Consider the following 13690-nt stretch of genomic DNA (forward strand, 5'->3'; position numbering starts at 1 on the left):
GGGCAGAAATGACTAACACGAGGGGTCATAGTTTTAAGCTGGTTAGAGGAAAGTATAGAGGGGATGTCAGAGGCGGGATCTTTACACAGAGCTGTGAGAGCATGGAATGCGTTGCCAACAGCAGTTGTGGAAGCAAGGTCATTGGGGACATTTAAGAGACTACTGGACATGCATATGGTCACAGAAATTTGAGGTACATACATGAGGATCAGTGGTCGGCACAACATCGTGGGCTGAAGGGCCTGTTCTGTGCTGTACTGTTTTATGTTCTAACTTATTGACCTAAATAAAGATCTCCTGTTCAAAGCATGACCCACTGGCATGATAGAGAATGCTGACAGTTAACTAGATGTTTTAACTTTACAAAACCCAAAGGAAATGTTTACACTGGATTTTCAATTGTGTGCAATGGGTATATAAAAAATATAGTTTATTATGGAACTGTCATCCTTACCTCAACTGGCCTACATGTGACTCCAGACTCTCGGCAATGTGAATCTTAACTACCTTCTGAGATGGGCAATAAATGCTGCCTAGCCAGCGACAATCTCATCCCATGAATGAGTAAAGAAAACAAAATTGTGACATTCTTCAGTAAATCAGGGTGGTGGCTCAGTGCTTAGCACTGCTGCTTCACGCAGTGGAGCGGTAGATTATCCATGTTGAATTGTCCACAGTGACTAAGGATATGCAGACTTAGTGGATTAGCCATGATAAAATGCAGCTTTTTGAGGCTGCGGTATGGGTCTGGGTCTGCTTGGGATGCTGTTCAGATGGTCAGTGCAGACTCGATGGGCTGAATAGCCACTGTGGGGATTCTGTGGTTGTAGAATTTTCATTTATCATTGTCTACAGCTACCAGGACCTGAAATTTCAGAATACCTTCCCTTCCCCCAAACCTATCCCTATTTCTACATCTTTCACACTTGATGATTGTCATTAAAACCTACAGGCTTTGGCTAACTGTCATAAAAACCCCTTATGTCAGAAGTTGTTCCAACGCTCGGCAGGATAACCTGATTTGTTTTTTATGTTGAGGATGCTACAGAAAGCAAGTTATTGCTGCTGTTGATGGGGGAAAGAATTGGACTTTGAAATTCAGTCATTGCTTTTCCAAATATGATTCATGGGTTTTATCACTTATCTCAGGAAATCCTAAAGTTTTCTGTGCAATCTCGTGTTTTATACTTAGAGAGCACATCGAAATGAGGTTTTGCCATCACCTCATGTAGAGTGTTTTGTTCTGTAAAAGTACATAATTCAGATCTAAAATAAGAAAACGGTGTAAATTTTAAGTTAAGCTTTCCACATCTGAAGCACACAGGATAGGATTGGCCATCCATTTTACATGAAGATGGGGGGTAGGGGGAGTGGGGGGTGTGGAGTGAACAGGTGCAAGGGATGGTGGGAGCAAATTGATCCCATCCCTTTCCCATGAGGCCGGCTGGGTTAACTTTAATCACAAGGCATGGGATAAGATAATTAACCAAGTTAGTCTTTCTCCAACGCCTAATCTCTTGAAGGAAAACGTTTGCATTTTTCCGCCAGGATTCCCAAAGGAAACTGAAAAAAAAAATTAGAATATCAGTTTCCCATGAAGGATAATCTTTTGGTTAACCCATCACAAAACACACATTTGAGGATTGGAGAAGTAGAATGCTTGCTTTGTGTAAATCCTTCCCTGAATTTATAGGTAATTGCATATTCTGTTTGTGTATTATCTACGTCTTGAGTTAATATACACAGGGCTACCCTTAAATTTATTTACAAGGAACCTATCTGAATTACCACAAATATATAGTTATGAAAACAAATAATGGAACTACTGCACAAGTCCGATTCCAGAATGCGATCTAGCAATACAGATTTTGTTTTATTTAACATGGTAGTCATTCACTAAAACATAGTCACATGTGACAGTAGAGTTTGTTTAACAACAGAATATAAGTTTGTTACACAAAAGACAAAGGAAAACAATTTGTCTAGTTACAGTCTTAAAACAACCAGAAAAACACAGTTTCAATCTGTTCCCAATCACGAATCACTTTACAGAGATTCAAATCTGGAGGAATTCCTCCTCTATTTCAAAAAGTGCCCACCTAACCATAGCTATGGAGTAGAATAAAGCAGGAGAAAATGAGAATATGTAAAATAAAAGGCAGTGCATTAATCATGGGTAACTTTAATCTTCACATAGAATGAGAAAATGAAATTGCCAGATGTGGTCAAGAAGAGGAGATCATAGCTGGTGCTTGATAGTTTCCTCTAACCTTACGTTGTGGATCCAACCAGGGATCAGGCTATTTTGGATCTCATAGTATGTAATGAGACAGGTCTAATAAATAATCTCAGAATTAAATAGCCCGAGGGAACAGTGATCATAATTTAGCATTAAGTTTGAGAGTGAAATATTTGGGTTAGAAACAACTGTGCTAAACTTAAATAAGGGTACTTACATAAGTACTTACATAAGTACTTACAGGCTTGGCTGGCATTGACTGGGACAGGATTTTAGCAGAAAGGACCTTGTCCTAAGGCACAATGGCAGACATTTAAGAAAATAGTTCTAAACTCAAAGATAAAATTTGGCCAAATGAGATACAAGGATTCCAAGAACGGGATAAGCTGACAATGGGTAACCATTGAAGTTAAGTTCAGCGTCAAATTGAAAAGAAAACATAAATTTGGCGAAGGTTACTGATAAGTCATTGAAAGATGACCCCAAAAAAGGAAAATATAAACTGAGGGCAAAATAGTAAGTAATATAAAGGTCAACCAAAAGAGCTTAATTTTAAAAATCCAAAAGAACACAGATGCTAAAGTGAACATCAGTCCCTCAGAGAATGAGGTTGGGGAAATAATAATGAGGAACCAGGAAATGACAGAGATGTTGAATAAGTACTATGCATCAATCTTCACAGTAGTGGACATTAACAGCATTCTAAAAATACTAAGTAATTGAGGAGGAATTAATAAAGTGGAAAGAAATGAACACAGTAACTATCACTTGAGAGGGAAATTTAATGGAGCTGAAGACTGATTCATTTCATTCCCTGGGTTGCATCCTAGGATTTTAAAGGAACTAGCTGCAGAGATAATGGATTTGCTAATAATAATCCTCCAAGAATCCCTAAATTCTGGAAAAGTTCCAGATCTTGTAAATTGCCAATTATTCAAAAAAGGAAACATACAAAATGTAGGTAATAATAAGACAACTAGATAAGCATTGATCATTGGGAAATGTTAGAATCTATTATAAAGGATGTAATAGTAGAGCATTTAGAAATACCTAATGTCAAGCAGAGTCAGCATGGCTGACAAATTTATCACGGAGGCAGATGTGAGGACTGCAGATGCTGGAGATCGGAGTTGAGAGTGTGGGAGGTCGGTGTGCCAAACTACCACTGCACCCCCCCCCCCTTCCCCCACCTTGTCAGCGGGTTTGATGGTGAGGTTGGGGTTAGAGTGGAGGGCTGTACGCTGTGAGGGCGGGAAGTTGGAGTGGGTGAAGGAGATAGACAGGTTGAGGTGGTCCATGTCACTAGAGATCAGTGCACCAAACTACCACTGACCCCTCCTTGTCTGTGGGTTTGATGGTGATCGAGGTCGGTTGCCAAATTACCACTCTGACAAATTTATCACACCTGACAAATGTATTCTTTGAGGAGGTAACAAGCAGAATCAAGAAAGGGGAATGAGGAATATAATATATTTGATTTGGAGATGCCAGTGTTGGACTGTGGTGTACAAAGTTAAACATCTCACAACACCAAGTTATAGTCCAACAGGTTTAATTGGAAGCACACTAGCTTTCGGAACATCGCTCCTTCATCAGGTGATAGTGGAGGTCTCAATCCTAACACACAGAATTTATAGCAAAAATTTAGTGTGATGTAACTGAAATTATACATTGAAAAATTGATTGTCTGTTAAGTCTTTTATCTGTTTGAATACCATGATAATTTCACTTCTTTCATGTGTAAATCGCAAAACCTTTTTTTAAAAAAGTCGCACTCTCAGGTTAGCTGTTAACAATGGTGATAGCTTGACAATATGTTGAAAGTGTTGGCCCGCTCTGTCTATGCCATGATGTTTAGATTGATTCTAATCTAACAAGTGAGATAATGGAGTTTTACATGACTTCATGCAGTTTTTGAGCTCAGAGTTCTATATGAATGCATGCAATTTTTCAGCAAAGTACAGTGTAACCCTGCAAGTACAAATTCACCCCACAAAATATATGTGTGCATGTGGGGCTTTGTCTGTTTGTCTGTGTGTGTGTCTGGGTTGGGGGTTGAGAGTGTGGGAAAGTGTATGTGAGTGTCGTGAGTGTAGAGTGTCTTAAGTCTGTGAGGGGGTGAGTGTGGGAGTGTGTGTGTCTGTAAGGGTGTGTGTGGGTGTCTGTGTGCGCGTCTGTGTATATGTGTGTGTGTGTGTGTGTGTGTAGGAGTGCCTGTGTGTGTGTGTAGTGCAATGATAGTTACCTGTAATGTGACATGAACCCAAGGTCCCGGTTGAGGCCCTCCCTATGGGTACCATACTTAGCTATCAGCCTCTGCTCGGTCACTTTTCGCTGCTACCTGTCCTGAAGTCCGCCTTGGAGGATGGACACCCGAAGGTTCCGAGGTCGAATGTCCTGGACCACTGAAGTGTTCCCCAACTGGGAGAGAACCCTCCTGTCTGTTGATTGTTGTGCGGTGCCTATTCATCCATTGTCGTAGCTTTTGCTCGGTTTCCCCTCAGGGTTTGCTCGGTTTCCCCCTCAGGGCAGCCTTGCTTGCAACATGTAAGATAGACAACGTTGGCTGAGTCACATGAGTACCTGCCATGTACAAGGTGGGAGGTGTCCCCATGCGTAATGGTGGTATCTATGTCCACACTCTGACATGTCTTGCAGCGCCTACCATGACAGGGTTGTATGGAGTTGTCCTGAGAGCCAGGCAGCTTGCTACGAACAATGATCTGTTTGAGGTTTGGCGGTATAACATAATATATTTGAATTGCCAATATGCATTTAATAAGGTCCCACATTAGACTACTCAATAAGATAAGAGTCCGTGATTTTAGAGGCAGTATATCGGCATGGATGAAGGTTAAAAGGTACAGACTTGGGATAAAGGGAACATTTTGAGGATGGCAACCTATGGAGTGCCACATGGATCTGTGTTGAGGCCACATTTATTTATAATATATACTAATGGTTTGGATGAGAGACGTAAATGTATTATCATCAAGTTTGTGGATAACACAAAAAAAATGTGAGAATGCAAGAAGTGGGAGTGATACACGGTTTTCAGAAGGATATAGACCGGGTTAAGTGACTGGGTAAAAATTTGGCAGATGCAATTTAGTATGGGAAAATGTGAATGTATAGAGTTTGGTAGAAAGAAGAGAGGAATCAAAAAGGAAAGACTATAGAATGCTGCAAAACATTATGATTTGGGAGTCCTCATGTATGAATCACCTACAGTGAGTAACAGGTGAGACAAATGTGCTGCTGGTCTTCATTTCAAAGGGAATGAAGTATAAAAGTAGGGAGGTCTGGCTAAAACTAAAGAGGCACTCCACGTTTGGAATATTGTGTCCAATTTTGTGTTTAAAGAAAGATATACTGGCATTGAAGGCAGGCCAGGGAATGTTCAGTGAGTTGATTCTGGAAATTGGGATATGCTTGAAGTATTTTTTGTCTTCAGTGCTTACAGTGCAAATAATCAAACATAGAGGGGCTCTAAACCTTGACTATTTACAGAATACCCTGAGGCATGTTTTCATTTGATTCCTACCATGAAATGCAGTGAGTTAACTAGACCTTTGATTTACCAGCATCACCTGATCTTTTTATGTGTTAGACCGCATGAATTTTACACTATGTCGCTGTTGCACATGTTCCTTGAAGATGGTAAAATATCTACACCCAAAGCCGATACTCAATCTAGCCATGCATCCTTTATTTCTGAATTAGTTCTCCCTTAATTTGTGTGTAGTACCCTCACATTCTTAATGTTTGAGTGATCAAAACTACAAATTATACTGAGTCCTTTCACAAAGTGAATCAAAATGGAACAGCTACACAGTGAATTGCTCAGAACAATGTGTTTGAATGAGAACTTTCCTCTTGTGAACTAATGATATTGTTTTAATTGTTTAATTAAACTTTCAAAAATCACAAGCTGGGACCTCAAGCTGCACCACCACCTGTCACCACAAATGTGAAAATGATCAAATTAATCACTGGTTTGATTAATTAGGCTGATTTTGACTTCCATCCAAGATAAAATAAGTACACAATGCAATTTTATTCATTCTTCATAAGAAAACAAAACTTATTGATGATAGCAAACTTGTCCTTTAACAGGTAGCACCATTAATTATGAATTATTCAAAAGCAAATGTAGACAATACCACCTTCAAGATCGAAACGTGCACGTTCAGTCTCAAATAGGGCATATGAGTCAAACTTTGCAGAAATATGTGGAAAAATATAGTCAGAAGGAAACTAGGTCCACATCACAAGGGGTAATGAGGTGACTTTCTTGTTGCCTGTTTGGTTTCTGGTGATTGTATCATTTTGTTGTGACTGGTGTTCCCCAATTTAATAGCTGGACAGTTGGGTATTTGTTAATTCTGGGGTAGTTCTTTTCAGAGTCTTTTAATACTGGTTTTCTTCCACACTCGCAGAGAGAGAGAACACTGCTTGCAGGATTTTGGAGCTTTGAGTCCCACTGCTCTCTTCTCCGATTTGTGATAAGCTGCTACTTAGAAGCAATTGAAAAGTTGTTGCTAAAAGTTTGTTTTTCAACTCCAAGACACTTGGTGCCAGTCACTCTCTTAAAAGTATCAAATCCACCTCCTCTAAAAGTTACATGCCCTATATAAACAGGGAATGAACACAATACAGTTATACTTGTGCATTGAATTGTTTTTTTAAAAATAAGTTCATTGTCTGAGACCCAGCACAGTAGTCCAAACTTAGACTTTATAGTTTCTATTGCAAATGAGGTGTCTGTATATCTTACAGAAAGAATGAAGAAAACTAAAGCTATTGTCAGTATTCCAACATTCTACAAAAGCTGTACTTGATCTTTTGTCAATTTTGATGATGATCTGAATGCATTTCTCTCTGAACACTTTTAAAAACACTGCTTGTAGTGAATTTATTGCACAAAATAATTTGTGTACTTTGTTAATGGAAAAAATGTCTGTCAGCTTGAAAGGTATAACCACCTGAATCAAATTTATTTCAGATATACAATCAAAAACGCTACAAGGACATAAAGGAGACCACAAGCTAAATGTTTCAGGAGCATCAGTCATTGAGAATACAACCATTGAGTTTCAGAAAAACTCTGATAAAGAAGTTCTGAAGATACAGGGCCCACTTGGTGCTGATTTTATTATCAAGGTAATTATGGACATTTTGATTGTTCTTAAACTTATATGTATGATGATGAACCATGCAACTGCTATTTTCAAAGTTATGTAATCACTATCAAACTAACGAATACTCAAATCATAGAGTACTCAGCAAGATTTAATTGGAATGGGTCATTTGCCCCCATATTGTGCAGTTCTTGCCAGAGATAAGCAAGCCAGATATTGAAGGCGATATATTGTTGATGAATTTATTGTGTTTTACCAGGCATTGACAGAATTCTGTGACTGTGAGTCAAAAAAACTAAAGTTTGTGATGTTAACGGAAAATTAGTTAGCTGGATTCAAAACTGAGTTGGCAAAAGAAAAGAGAATATATGGAATTTGATCACAGCCTTGTTGGAAGGACAGTGATTAGATGTTGAAGGGGGTGGGGTGATTCATTCCTGATACCCTGTTGTTGAAACACTTCTAAATGATCTGGGGGAGAAAACTGCTGGTAATAATCAAAATCAATTACTGATGATATCAAACTGTCTGGCCAGGCATCAAAAATAAATTAGATAATTAGCATTCCCGATATATCTGGGCCAATCAAGTTAGAATTGAGAGAAGAATCTTAGAATTATATTGATGTAATCTAATGTACATGGGAAGAGAAAACAACACCTTTTCAAACAGTGTAGAGGTGGAGAAGAAAGTGGTGTTGTGTTCAACCTTGCTTAGTTGTAGCATTGTTCCCAGTAATTTAGATGGTCACAAACATTTAAGCCTTGATAGTGGTTTGAAGTAGGAGGTACCACAGTGGTGTTCCATTGTCAGATGAGACTTGAAGATTTTCTTTATTCAGTTGTGGGATGTGGACGACACTGACTGGTTCAACATTTATTGCCCTTTGCTAGCTGTCCTTGGGAAGGTGGTGGTGAGCTGCCTTCTTAGACCATCTGTTTGATGGAGGTTAACCCACAATGTCCTTAAGTAGGAACTTCCAGGATTTTGACACTGTAAGGAACAGAGCTATATTTCCATGTCAGAATAGTAAGTGGCTTGGAGGGGAAATTACAGTTAGTGTTGTCTATTTAATCAGTAGGTATAAAAAAATTTATGGTTTACTGAAAGTTTACCTAATATCTTGGCAACATTCCTCTGATGACCACATTAATTCCTTATTTACCTGTATTACTGGTTAGTAGGAAATTATCTGCTAATTTATTATAAATCTACATAAACTATATTTCAAAAATATCTTAGGATGTTGCAGGGCATGAAATGTCCTTTCTCTCTCTTACTTCTGACTATTAATCACTTACCAAAAGTTTGATTATTATCATAAAAGAGAATCAAGAAAATTTACTGTCCTCATACTGATTAAGCATAAGACTATATTTGGAATTTTATGAGCAGTTTTGATATCTGACCTAAAGAAAGATATTGAGGAGTTCAGAATAGTGACAGATGTGAGACGAGGATTTGTGTTCAAGCCTAAAGCAAAGAGTCAAAGCAAGTTGAAATTGCTTTCGTTCAAAGTGTTATGACATGGGTAAACTCTCCTGCTTAATGTAAGCCAGAACACAGAAAAGATTTATCCCATGCAGTAATCTGTGAAAGTTTGAGGCGCCAAGGACTATTTAAAGTAAAAATTAACAATTTTATTTCTTGAAGTATAAGAGGGAATAAATAGCTAACAACAATTACAATTTCTTTCTCTAACCTATCTTTTAATTTCCTCTCTACAATACTAGTCCGATTAACCCCCCGACCAATTAAGATTTACAAAAAAACAAAACTTATCTAAAACTGGCAGCTTTTGTTCTTCTGTCTATGTTGATCTTTTCTTCTCCTTGGGGATATTGCTTCACAGTTTATTGATTGATAAAGGTACCTTTTAAGAGATCTGTTATTTCTGGGCAGCGTTCAGATGTCTTTGGCTTGGCAGTTCTCCTCTCAACGGTTCATTCTTCTCTCGTCTTATACCCCTCCAAAGCATTGGATTGTGTCATTGGTTTTTAAGATTGTCAATATACTAAATTGAAACAGGATTGGAGTTTGGTATTTTTCAGGGTATAATTTAAACTGATTGACCTAATTTGAAACTCTTTTGTCATTTCCAGGCAACCAGCTAATTTAGCTTTTGACCAAGTGTTACATTGTGTCTTATTGAGAACACTTGGTGCTGTCAGTTGTTCTACCAACTTTTAACACTCTTAAAGGTACAGTACACCCACTCCTTCATAACAAAGGAGAGAAAATTGAAGAAAAACTCAATTTGACAGTGGTATGCTAAAGGAAACAGATGATCTGGACAAAAACAGGATAATTTGTTTTGCTAGTCTGAACTCACAATTAAGATTAACAGACTTGGGCTCAGAATGTTGGTTGCAAGAAACAGCTGTTTATTTCACAATTATTGTGCGGATCCTCTCCACCCCAAAGGAGTCTGTGTTCCTGTGACAAGATATGTTTTATGTTATCATTCATTTGGAGCTAAGGATAGTGAGAGGAGAGACTCCAATTTTGTTCCATTTCATGGCTGATGAGGACTCTCTCCCAAACAAACCTGCTTATTGGTTTGTTTTGGAAAAATTTACAAGCTAAAGATCAACGTGGTTGGCTGCATTATAAATGCACTGTTCTTGCATTCAGTCCTGGAGTGGGACTCGATCCTGGAACTTAAACCTCAGAAGCAATAGTGCTGCCACTGTGCCACGAAACCTCCAGACATATGGGATGGAGTTAGATACTCCAAAGAACAATAGCTGACCATAACTGACTGCATTATGTCAGATGGGAACGAAAGATGAGAAATGAATCATGTCCTTGGAGACCAGTGAAACCAAATTGTGAAATGCGAGGAAGAACAAGTGGACATTCTGATCATTTGCTCACCTGACGTAGATTTGTATAGCACTGAAACAGACCCTTCGACCCAACTTTTCTATGCCAACCAGATATCCTAAATTTTTCCAGTCTCATTTTTCAGCATTTGGCCCATATCTTTCTAAACCCTTCCTATCTGTGTACCCATCTAGATGCCTTTTAAATGTTGTAACTGTACCAGCCTCCACTCTTTCCTCTGAAACCTAATTCCATACACACACCACCCTCTATATAAAAAAGTTGCCCTTGGGTCCCTTTTAATCTTTCCCCTTCCACCTTAAACCTATGCTCTCTAGTTTTGGACTCCAGTACCCTGGGGAAAAGACCTTGGCTATTTATCCTATCCATGTCCATCCTGGTTTTATAAACCTCTATAAGCTCACCCCTGTTCCTCCGCTGCTCCAGGGAAAATAGCCCCACCTTACTCAACCACCCCCTATTGCTCAAACCCTCCAACCCCAGCAACATCCTTGCAAATCTTTTCTGCACCTTTTCAAGTTTGGCAACATTTTTCTTCAGGCATGGAGATCAGAACTGAACACAATATTTCAAAAGTGGCCAACCAATGTCCTGTACAACTGCAGCATGACCTCTGAACTCCTATACTCAATGCACTGATCAATAAAGGCAGTGGACCAAACGCCACCTTCATTACTGTTTGGAGATCAGGAAATATTTATAAAGTAAATGAGGTTTGCCTTTTACAGGATGCCCTAAAATACTTTACAGCAGTGAAGTACTTGAGAAATCTGATCATTGTTGTAATGTAATGGACATTCTATGAAGCACTTTAATTAAGCAGAGGACATAGGTGGGCTAAAATCTACAAAATGATAAGCTTAACCTGTTCTGTGGTGGAATGAGTTAGATGGACAGAGCACTCGATACTTGTATCAGAACTTATGTTTGAATTTCAACAACAGATGGTTAGTAAAAGCAACTTAGGTAAAATGTCTGTCAGTCATATTGTTTGAGCATTAACATGCGCCAATATTAAATATTTCTCTTCATTATTTTAAAAGAGATATTCGTCCATTTTGAGCATTGAACCAGTGTTATGCTGGTAAACTGCTGCACCATCCAGAGTTTGACATTATTCAGGAAATTAAAGTGCACAGCATTTATTAGAGCAGTGTTATAGAGATAAAACTAGATATTACATGTGTATGCGAGCTGATCACATTTTATGTTAGATATTGTGAAAAAGCAGATGAATATAGATGAAGAAAGGCTAGAAATGATAAAAGAACCTTGAAGCACATCGGCGATGAATTTGGTATGTATGGAGTTTGCCTCGCAGGAGCTCTGTTGTTTAGATTATGATAATTAAGATTGCAACTGTAACAGGACAATAGCTTAGATGTAGATCAAGGAAGAAACACAGAGAAGTCAATGTATCAAAAGACAGTTGTCTAGAGGAGGGAACATCCTGTAGTGACAGTCAAGCAATTAACTTAAAATATTGAACGGTAAGATTGACAGATGAGAAATGATTCCTTAGAAGCTAGGAACACTCTCTCTAACAGCATTATGGGTGTACCTACACTGCACAGACTGCAGCAGTTCAAGAAAAAGACTCACCAACACCTTCTCAAGGGCACTCAGGGCAAATCCAGCCAGTAAATCCAAATCGTTTGTAAGAAATTTTTAACATGTGACTCAATTTCCCACAACCACAATTCTGAACAATAATCAAATTCCTTCCTCACAATACTTCAGCAGGGACAATAGATGAGAAACATCACTCTTCAGCACTTTTGAACAGCGATAGCAGAATCTTGGAAATGATGATTGAGGTGCGTGGAGATGGGATTCTCTATTAGGGGAGCGGAAAGAAAAGATAAGTTCAGAAACAGAAAATAACCTTTGGTACATGCACCCTTTGGATGCCTATTCCTCCTTGTCAGCCAGCCAACAAAGTTCAAAATAGCTCACGCTTTTGAATATATGTTACATATAGTAATAGTTGGCTACATTTATGTGAAGGCTCAAATGCAGTCTCAGGACTCCTGTGTCTGGATAAACCTGTCATGCTTGGCTTCTACTCTTCAACGCGATTAGAAATGCTTCACGGTGTCACAACCATTTTACACACTTTGCCAACTTTCTAATGAACTCATTGTTATGATTCCAGCTGATGATAATACTAGACAAATCTATTCCCAGAGTGAGACCTGGCTTGATAGACCAGAAGTTTTATTTTGCTTTCTGTCTACTGTGAAGGTCAGTTACTGAATATATTCACAAGATTAAAAATCACACAACACCAGGTTATAGTCCAACAGGTTTAATTGGAAGCACACTAGCTTTTGGAGCGACGCTCCTTCATCAGGTGATTGAGGTTGTGAAACACAAAGTATTAAACTACAAAAGAATAATTTTAAATACTCTTATTAGAAAAGTCAGAAATAAAGATTTTATCCCACAACAACTACCTTCCAGGCACTCAAAACTCAGTGATGGATTGTCCTACCTCCAAATTAAAGTTTCTGCTTCCGTTGGCATGTCTATAATTGGTTTCTTACAGGCAGGTTTCTGCATCCACCCCATGCTACTTCATTCATTTAATGTATATCCCTAAAACTCTTAAGCAAGCTGCTAACACAGCTCACATATTTCTTAATATGGTTTTTTTAAGCACAGCAATTTGTTTCTAGAGCTTTTCTCTTGCTGACCTTTAAGCCACATGACCTTTTCTCAGCTCTGACAGCTTTAGTGATTGCCAAGCGAACTATACATTTGTTGCTACTAACCTGTTCTCTCTAACTTAAAAACTGCACAAAAGAGAGAACTTTTCTTTTCTTCGATGGTTCGGTCATACAGGAATCCTGTTATGAAGCAACAGCAGTTTTCTTTCCTCTTCTACACATTTTTCCATAATACACTGAACTGTTCACATCTAGCATTTAATAACCACATTGAAATGCATATAAACAAATGTCCAGGCACCCTTCTACCACACTCAAACCTCAAAATGAAAATAATATTTTGGACTGAATCTTTTTGATAGGTCTGAGTGTTGTGGGTTATCATTGGATGTGTGCCAGAATCAGATGACAAGTGCAGTGAGGCCATCTCTACATCGATGACTGTATCGGCGCTGCCTCGTGCTCCCACGAGGAGATTGAACAGTTCATCCACTTCACCAACACCTTCCACCCCGACCTCAAATTCACCTGGACAGTCTCAGATTCCTCCCTCCCCTTCCTCGGCCTTTCTATTTCTATCTCAGGCGACCGAATCAACACGGACATCTACTACAAACCAACCGACTCCCACAGCTACCTGGACTACACCTCCTCCCACCCTGCCCCCTGTAAAAACGCCATCCCATTCTCCCAATTCCTTCGACTCCGCCGCATCTGCTCCCAGGAGGACCAGTTCAAAATACGTACAACACAGATGGCCTCCATCTTCAAGGACCGCAATTTACCCCCCGACG

At 38.9% G+C, this 13690-nt stretch overlaps 1 protein-coding gene across 6 annotated transcripts in view; it reads left to right on the top strand.

Annotated features, from left to right (window-relative positions):
• adamtsl3 (ADAMTS-like 3) overlaps positions 1–13690 on the top strand; it is a 672454-nt gene that overhangs the window by 423367 nt on the left and 235397 nt on the right. For all 6 annotated transcript variants that reach the window (XM_043677597.1, XM_043677600.1, XM_043677599.1 and 3 more), the window contains one exon: positions 7245–7402. In XM_043677597.1, coding sequence (XP_043533532.1) covers positions 7245–7402 — 158 coding nt within the window. The remainder of the gene's footprint in view (positions 1–7244; positions 7403–13690) is intronic.

This window comes from Chiloscyllium plagiosum, chromosome 36, assembly GCF_004010195.1.
Source record: "Chiloscyllium plagiosum isolate BGI_BamShark_2017 chromosome 36, ASM401019v2, whole genome shotgun sequence".
NCBI classification, from domain to species: domain Eukaryota; kingdom Metazoa; phylum Chordata; class Chondrichthyes; order Orectolobiformes; family Hemiscylliidae; genus Chiloscyllium; species Chiloscyllium plagiosum.